Below are 10,000 nucleotides of genomic sequence, written 5' to 3'. Positions count from 1 at the left end.
CCCCACACACTGGCACACACACGTCCCCTTTACCCTACCCACACTCACACCCACACACACACACACACACACACACACACACACACACACACACACACACACACACACACACACACACACACACACACACACACACACACACACACACACTCCCTACTCCCCCTCACCTCACCTCACCTATCCCATAGTCTCATGGACCGTTGGGGCGCCATAGGTGATCTGGCAACCAGCATCCTCCAATCCTCTCGGTTTTCTGACCTCCTAATTGTATCGCTCAACCTCAAGCCCGTCCATTCTGGGATGTTGTCCTCCCATCTCTTCCTCCGTCTGCCTCTCCTTCTCCCTCCTTGCACTGTGCCCTGCAGGAATGTCTTGGCAAGCCCTGATGATCTCATGACATGGCCATACCATTTGAGCTTGCGTCTCTTGACCAAGGTCAACAGGTCTTCGTAGGGCCCAATGACTTGTCTGATTCTGTTTCGAACTTCTTCGTTCGTGATATGATCTTTGTAGGAGATGCCCAGGAGTCTTCGAAAGCATCTCATCTCAGTGGACTGTATTCTCTTTTCTATTTCAGCTGTTAAGGTCCACGATTCACATGCATACAAGAGTATTGATATCACCAGGGTACGCATCAGTCTGATCTTTGAGCCGAGTGCAATGTTCCGGTCGTTCCAGATGTACCTCAGTTTTGTGAGTGCTGCTGTCACCTGTGCAATCCTGGAGAGTACTTCGGGTTTGGATCCCTCATCTGTCACAATTGCTCCCAGGTATTTAAAGCTGTGGACAGTTTCTAGCTTCTAGGCCATCCACTCTTATGTCAGTGCCTGATGCCATTGGTGTTGTTGGTCATCAGTTTGGTCTTCTCTGCACTGATCTGCATGCCATAGGCTCTAGAGGTTTTATCAAGGTGGTCCACTAAGCTAGCTCCCCCTACCCACACACTAACACACACACACACACACACACACACTCCCCCCTCCCCCTACCCACGCACTCACACACACATCCCCCTCACCCGTCTCCCTACCCACACTCACACACACACACATAACACACACTCCCCCTCCCCTAACTCACACACACACACTCCACCCTCCCCTAACTCACACACACACACACACACTACCCACTCCCCCTACTCACACACGCACACACACTTCCCCCTTCCCCTACCCACAAACTCACACACACACACACCTACCTCCTCCTACCCTCCGCCCCCCACCCCCGCCACACACAAACACGCGCGCGCGCGCGCACTTTCTCTCTCTCTCTCTCTCTCTCTCTCTCTCTCTCTCTCTCTCTCTCTCTCACACACACACACAAACACACACACACTGACCGTATTGCTGAAGAGGATGGTCTGAGAGATGCGGTTTGCCCGACGTGTCTTGGACACCACCAGGGAGGCCAGGGCGAACTGCAGCCCCGCCCCGATCACCGACTGCACCATCACCGCCATGTACACCCCGGGGCATTCCTCCGTCTGGTGCCTCCACCCGTACCCTGATCAAAAAAGATGAAGAGGAATGTTGTTGTGTTCCTAGTTGTAGATACAGCGCTCACGAAGGACAAGAAGATATAAACTGTTTCACAAGGGAAAGGTCCAATGATAAATTACTAAATTTGCCATGAGGCTGTCAAGCACATCTGTACCTGGTCACATCTATTCTTGTTTTCATTTTGTGTGACAAACCATACGCGTTGTCGGGAGCAGAAAAACCAATCACAGACTGTCGCCTGAAGTTCAAGCGAGGAGTGTGTATAAATGGCCTGAACAAAGATGGCTACCAGGAATCGAACGATTTCTTTCTTTTCCCCCCCCCTTGTACACAAGGTTATATTTGACATTTCACGACATCAGTGTGATTCAACATTCACATAGCAAAACATTTGATCCATCAATGATCATCAAAAAAAAAAAAAAAAAAAAAAAAAAAAACAAAAAAACATTAATTTGTTGAGATACAAGGGTTATTTTTCAATATGATAATACTTATAATAGTAATAATAAGATGAAGAACAATAACAAATAATAAAGAACAAGATAAACAAGATACCAAATGTCGGTATCATTGGCTAGTAATGGTATTGGCAAATCAAGTGTTGAACACACTCCCCTACAGACCCCAACTAGGTTGTCATTTAAGTCTCTGAGGCTTTCCCCCCGTATGTCCGTACTGGTTCACTGTACATATATCATTACAGCAGAAATATAGTTTTTGGAGAAACATGCTTTCGCCAGCGAAAGAACGTTTATGCTGATGATTCTGACGGAAAATCAAGTTGCAGAAAAGGACAATGATCATGCTCAACGCACTACCTGACCTCATCTGAATACAAAAGAAGCCACCCAATGCAATATGAATAAAATGTGGTTTAAGTACAGACACTATAGTATAGCCTCTTTGGGTCAAAGAGACTGCTCTCAAGAACGTTCAGTCTTTTTGGTAACAGACAACTGAATCACACTGTCCCTGGTCGTAAGCAGCTATGAACATAGATTGCATACTCTTACAATTTAAATCAAACTCCACCTTTTCAACTACGCTTTACTCAACAAATATGATGAAACAATCAATTCGAATCATCTATAAAAACGTTTTTTCTTATAATTATACTAGCTGCTTCGTACCAAGGGACACTGGCATGTTCGCATTTTATGCCGTGTCAGCTTTTAATATCTCTTTTATCAACAATGAATATGAAAATGTAAAAGTTCACATGTTAATGAAATGATTTTGTATCAGCCAGTTAAAACTCAGCTTTAATCTTTTATTTGAAATCAATTTTTAACGTACTTTGAGGCAATACATATCTAACAGCAAATACGTGCACCAATCTTTAATCTCGCGAAGGTTGACAACTTCAAGTCTGGAGTTGCGTTATTTTGTTAGGAACTGAACACACATGTGCTTGTTGGCTGTTCTCAGGCTTTCTGCCTTTTCCACAAATGGCGTATTGGAAGAAACGTTCGAAACACTACAGCACGTCCCCTAGTTCACAAAGTGAGGGAGGGAGGGAGGCAGGGGGATAAGTAAAGAGGGCGTGAAGGATGCGGTGTGGGGGATGGAAGGGGGGGAGGAGGCAAGGGGGGGGGGGGGGGGGGGGGGGGGGGGAGGAGGTACATACAGGTCAGGTGAAAGTGAATAACAGTTGAAAGATTTCTAGAAGGACCAAACTTCTAAAAAATTAAATTAAATTTTTTTTTTTAGCCTTCTGATGTGATACAGAGGATGAGATGGAACTGGAAGCAGTCACCCAAAAATAACAAACCATCATTTTTGTAACTTTGAACAAGATCAAGTTAAAACTGTCACGTTGTTGAACAGCTCGAGTAGGGCGTCTGGGTGCTAGTCTTTCGGGATGTGATGACAAACCCAGGCCCCATCTTGCAACAAGCGCCATTATGCACAATCAGAAAACACCACGGCAACAGAGAAAGCTGTCCCAGGCAAAATACATTCCGTGAAAATAAAATACTCACACACCCATAATGGCAGTTTTTAAAACACCCATGTAAAAACGTCCATCATTGAAAACTTCAGAACCCACACCAGTTCCAGGTTTCAAGGAAGCGTCAACTTGAAAGCATGCAGACTGATCCATATATACCTACATGATTATATGATAGTCAGTCGTGTCCGACTATGACCATCAGAACAGCAGAGGAGGCAATTGCTGTCCCGACTATTTGGGCTAGAATTTGATTATAAAGGAGAGTGTCTTGCCCAAGTTACATCCCCACTCTCTCAGCCAAGAGGGTTTTAGGACAGTCGGCGTTGGGATGGTTCCCAAAGGCCAACCAGTTGCAAAGATCTGGGATCTGCTTTTAGATTATCAGATCTTTTTTGCTTTTTTTGCTTTTATTTTTGCAGCAGATGTGTAGCGTATATGGATTTGTCCGTACGCTCCGATCCGATACTCCATTGGAGCTTAAGGGAGTGTGACGGGTTTGGAACCCTCAACCGACGGGCGCAATAGCCGAGTGGTTAAAGCGTTGGACTTTCAATCTGAGGGTCTCGGGTTCAAATCTGGGTAACGCCGCCTGGTGGGTAAAGGATGGAGATTTTTCCGATCTCCCAGTTCAACATATGTGCAGACCTGAACCCCCTTCGTGTGTTTTCGCAAGCAAAAGATCAAATACGCACGTTAAAGATCCTGTAATCCATGTCAGCGTTCGGTGGGTTATGGAAACAAGAACATACCCAACATGCAAACCCCCGGAAACGGATTATGGCTGCCTACATGGCGGGGTAAAAACGGTCCTACACGTAAAAGCCCACTCGTTTACGTACGAGTGAACGTGGGAGATGCAGCCCACGAACGGAGAAGAAGAAGAAGATGATGATGATGAGGAGGAGGAGGAAGAAGAAGACGACGAAGAAGAAGAAGAAGAAGAAGAAGAAGAAGAAGAAGAAACCCCACCCCACCCACGTCACCTATGGTGGACATGGTCTCTATGGAGAAGAGGTAGGCCTGAGTGAAGGTCTTCACGTTCTCCACACAGGGCGTCCACGTGGCGTTGTGACCTCCGTGGCCAGGGTCAAGGTCGCCGTGCAGGAAGCACAACAGGTAGTAGTAGAGGGCGAACACCAGCCAGGTCAACACGAACCCCACCTGGACACACACACACACACACACACACACACACACACACACACACACACACACACGAAATAATTACTGTTGTTCGAAATTGCTGATTCCCTGTTACATAGTCCATCAGGAGTGTTTCTATGACGCGACCCTCCGATATTAAATTCTGTTTACATATTTTTTTGTCAGTGTTGTTAATTGTTGTTTCAAAGATATGTACGAATTGTTGATTCTATTGTTCTAGTTTATCATTTCTCTGTATATCCCCCCCTTAAGTACCATCCCCACCACACTCCCATCTACACACACACACACACACACACACACACACACACACACACACACACACACACACACACACACACACACATGACACGTCTGATATCACTCAAAGTGAACAGACGTTAAATTAAAGAAAGAAGACACACACACACACAGTATTTTCTCCCTTTCCACTAGACCTTGAGTGGTAGTCTGCATAGACGCTAGTCATTCGGATGAGACGATTAAACCAAGGTCCCGTGTGCAGCAATGCATTTAGCGCACGCAAAAGAACCCACGGCAACAAAAGGGTTGTCCCTGGCTTAAATTCTGTAGAAAAATCCACTTCGATTGGAAAACAAATAAAACTTCAGGCAGAAAAAAACAAAAATGAGTGGTGCTGTCAGTGCAGCGACGCGCTCTCCCTGGGGAGAGAGAGAGAGAGCAACCCGAATTCCACACAGAGAAATCCGTTGTGACAAATGGAGTAATACAATACAATACAATACAATACAATGCTTCTCAGGTTTCGTTATCAAGCCTCGCTCTGGTTTCGATGATAATATCAGCCAATGAGAATTGAGGAAGACGTTTGTCCGCGACTCGACTTAATTTAAACAACGTCTGCTTCAAAGCTGTGTCAACTAACTGTCTGCTCTGCCTGTCCATAAACCCCCCCCAAAAAACAAACAGCTACAATCAACACGGCTGATTGTACACTCAACACGGCTGATTCTACACTCAACACGCATTTATTTGCTTATTTATCATCATTGTCTTTTTTTGTTTTTTGTTTTTTGTTTTGCGCACAGAGTTGACTTCATAAAGATTTTGCGCCTTATAAATAATAATATTATTATTAGTAGTAGTGTTTTATGTATTTATATATATTTTTAATTTATTTATTTTATTTATTAATTAATTTATTTTTTGTTTTTTGTTATTTTACTTTATTTTTTATTTATTTATCTATTTATTCTTTTTTTTTTTCTCAAGGCCTGACTAAACGCGTTGGGTTACGCTGCTGGTCAGGCATCTGCTTGGCAGATGTGGTGCAGCGTATATGGATTTGACCGAACGCAGTGACGCCTCCTTAGAGCTACTGCTACTGATACCAATACCGATACTGCTACTGACTGTACACTGACCACGAAGAAGAGGAGGTTCCAGCGCCACTGGATGTCGATGAGGGTGGTGTAGAAGTCACTGAGGTACCTCCGGCCTCTGTCCGGGACCCCGGCGATCACGACGTTCTTGCGGCTGGCCCAGACCAGTCGATCGTGGCTCTGGTGGGGCTGGGGCGGTCGTCGGCGGCTGCGGCGCCGTATCGGTTTGCACAGCATTGTGTGGGTGGGTGGTCAGTGTGTCGGGTGGATGGTCGGACAGTCGGTCGGTCAATCGGTCAGTCATGTTTCATCGTCATTGCCGGGGCGGGGGGGTGGGGGTGGGAGGGGGTGGTGGGGGGGTGAGGTGTTTGGGTAGGTGGGAAGACCTGTGAGGAGAGATCAATAATTTGTGGGTTTTTTGTTGTTGTTGTTTGTTTGTTTTTGCTTCACGTTGCGTTGACATTAAAATAACTAAATTATATTATCAAGTGACAATGAACATACATGTATATACATACATATATACATACATGTGGAGTGATGGCCTAGAGGTAACGCGTCCGCCTAGGAAGCGAGAGATCCTGAGCGCGCTGGTTCGAATCACTAGACATTGAGTAGTGGTCTGGACGCTAGTCATTCGGATGAGACGATAAACCGAGGTCCCGTGTGCAGCATGCACTTAGCGCACGAAAAGGACCCATGGCAACAAAAGGATTGTTCCTGGCAAAATTCTGTAGAAAAATCCACTTCGATAGGAAAAACAAATAAAACTGCTCGAAGGAAAAAAAAAAAAAAAAAAAGGGTGGCGCTGTAGTGTAGGGAAGCAGTTTCCCTGGGGAGAGCAGCGCGAATTTAACACAGAGAAATTTTTGTGATAAAAAGAAATACAAAATACAAATACATAGATACATACATACAGAGAGTGAGAGTGAGAGAGAGAGAGAGAGAGAGAGAGAGAGAGAGAGAGAGAGAGAGAGAGAGAGAGTGTGCTAAGACATTTGACGGTCAGTCTCTTGATTGTACTGTGTTGTATTACGTTTTTTTTTTGTTTTTTTTTGTTGTCAAAACAGATTAATTTTCCCTGTGTGAAATTTGGGCTGCCCTCCCCGTGTAGAACACATCCATGCAGTGCAGCACCACACAGTTATTCTTCTATTGTCTTCTGTTGTTGTTTCCCTCCCCCCTTCTCTATTTCTTTTACTATCAAATCAGCTGAATGTTACCAGAAATAATCATTACGTTGCCGCGGGAGGGTTTCTTTAACGTGCGCTCAGTGCAGCTGCACACAGGGGCCTCGGTTTATCCTCTCATCCGAAAGACTAGCCATCAGACCACCAGCCAGGGCCTAGAAGAAAGGTAAGGAGGAGGAGGAGGAGGAACAAAAAAAAAATATGGGACTGGAACTAGTGAACATTCGTTTCCCAGTCGGACACATTACCATGAGGCCACCGCTGCTCAGCTGATGTCAATACAGGGCACAAGTGACGACTGAGTGAGTGATGCGATGGGATGGGGTGGGGAGTGTTTCGTCACAATATGACGACAACTTGTCAAGATGTCGTCAGAACAGCTTCCACACCTATCCCGTCTGTGCCTTTTAGATTTTGATTTGTCATCAAGTCAGAATGTGATTGTGTGTGTGTGTCTGTGTGTGTGTCTGTGTGTGTGCGCGTGTGTGTGCGTGTGTGTGTTTGTGTGTGTGCGTGTGTGTGTGCGCGCGCGCGTGCGTGCGTGTGTGTGTGTGTGTGTTTGCTTGCTTGGGTGTATGTATTTATGTATGGATGGATGTATGTATGCATGTGTGTGTGTGTGTGTGTGTGTGTGTGTGTGTGTGTGTGTGTGTGTGTGTGTTTGGGTTTTGTTTGTGTGTAAGTAAGTAAGTAAGTTGACAGGCAGGAAGGTGATCAGGTGTAAAGAAAGGTAAGTAGGTAGAAGACAGGCAGGTAGGTAGGTAGGCGGGAAGGTAGACAGGCAGGTAGGTAGGTAAGTAAACAGTTGGGTAGACAGGTAGGTAGGTAGGTAAGTAGATAGATAGGATAATAGATACATAAGAACTTAGGTTTGTAGGTAGATAACAGCTTTTTTTTGCCACAAACGAACGAATGAATGAATGAATAAAATAACACACAGTTTAAAAACCCGAGCAGTGAAGGAAAACAAACAAACAAACACAAAAGTCACGTGCATTCCACGAGATCTTGACGAAGACAAACCGATGACAAAGACATTCGCGTAAGCATTGAGAAGAAAACGTCATCAACGTGTACCTTTCCCTCAGGGGGGTGGGGGAAAGGGGGGGGTGGAGGGAGCGAAGGAGGACAGTGCAGGGGATGGGAGAAGGAAGGAGGGTACAAAGGGTGGGGAGACAATATGATACAGTAATATGACATGATGATGATTTCGTATGATACCCTAGTCTTTCGGATGAGACAACGGATAAACCTGTGTCACGTTTTCAGGCAATCGCTTGATAGCGCAAATAAAAGAACGCACGCTACCTCAAACAAGAGTCAAAAAAAAAACCCCAACCCCCCCAAAAAAAAACCCCAAAAAACATACGACACCACATCGCACCACACAAAAACCACAGCTACCACACCACACCACACCACTCATCGCACCACACCACACCACAGCCACCACCACACCACACTACACCATTCCATACAGCACCACACCACACCACACTAAACCACACCATAACTACCGACACCACACCACACCACACTACACCATTCCATACAGCACCACACCACACCACAGCTACCACACCACACCACACTAAACCACACCATAGCTACCGACACCACACCACACTAAACCACACCATAGCTAACACACCACACCACACCATTCCATACCACACCACACCACACTAAACCACACCATAGCTACCACACCACACCACACCATTCCACACAACACCACACCACACCACACCATTCCACACAACACCACACCACACCACAGCTACCACACCACACCATTCCACACAACACCACACCACACCACACCATTCCACACCACACCACACCACACCATTCCACACAACACCACACCACACCACAGCTACCACACCATTCCACACAACACCACACCACACCACACCATTCCACACAACACCACACCACACCACACCATTCCATACAACACCACACCACACCATTCCACACAACACCACACCACACCACACCATTCCATACAACACCACACCACACTACACCATTCCATACAACACCACACCACACTACACTACACCATACTACACCACACTAAACCACACCCTAGTTACCACACCACACCACACCATTCCATACAACACCACACCACAGCTACCACACCACACCACACCACAGCTACCACACCACACCACACCACACCACACCACACCACACCACAGCTACCACACCACACCACACCACACCACACCACAGCTACCACACCACACAACACCACTACCACACCACACCACAGCAACCACACCACGCAGCACCACTACCACACCACACCACTACCACACAACACCACACCACACCATACCACAGCTACCACACCAACCACACCACTACCACACCACACCACACCACACGATAAACACCCCCCCACCTCTAACAAAAGAGTCCCAAAACGCGATGCACAGTGGCGAAACTCAGCAAGCGAGACCACGCGGTCTACGTAGGGTGACAATCACGCAATACAAACAGCAGTAGTAGCAGTAGCAGTAGTAGAAGTCGTAGTAGATCCCGCAAAGGGACTCAACCACGCACACATGAGCAAAAAAAAACAACAACAACCAACAACAACAATAACACGACCAGTGTCAAACACTGCACAGACGAATAATGCAGCTTGATAAAAAAAAAAAGTACACAAGGGGGCAGACAACTGCAGCATGCGTGACCCTGTCAGAGCGAGCGAAAGTGTTGACGTGGGGAGTGGAATGTAGCTACATTCGCTCGTCGTCGTCCTAGCCCGAAAACTTAGGGTCCCTCTTATTTTTGTATTCGTTCTTTGTTTCCCCTTGTTTCCGT

General features: G+C 46.2%; 1 protein-coding gene across 1 annotated transcript in view; it reads right to left on the bottom strand.

Annotated features, from left to right (window-relative positions):
- LOC143292682 (uncharacterized) overlaps positions 1–10,000 on the bottom strand; it is a 28,105-nt gene that overhangs the window by 12,068 nt on the left and 6,037 nt on the right. Inside the window, exons 2-4 of the mRNA XM_076603185.1 lie at positions 6,012–6,355; positions 4,446–4,623; positions 1,346–1,509 (exon numbers count right to left, since the gene is read on the bottom strand). Coding sequence (XP_076459300.1) covers positions 1,346–1,509; positions 4,446–4,623; positions 6,012–6,206 — 537 coding nt within the window. The 5' untranslated portion in view covers positions 6,207–6,355. The remainder of the gene's footprint in view (positions 1–1,345; positions 1,510–4,445; positions 4,624–6,011; positions 6,356–10,000) is intronic.

This window comes from Babylonia areolata, chromosome 18, assembly GCF_041734735.1.
Source record: "Babylonia areolata isolate BAREFJ2019XMU chromosome 18, ASM4173473v1, whole genome shotgun sequence".
Taxonomy (NCBI): Eukaryota; Metazoa; Mollusca; class Gastropoda; order Neogastropoda; family Buccinidae; genus Babylonia; species Babylonia areolata.
This window is presented reverse-complemented; position numbering and strand designations above follow the sequence as displayed.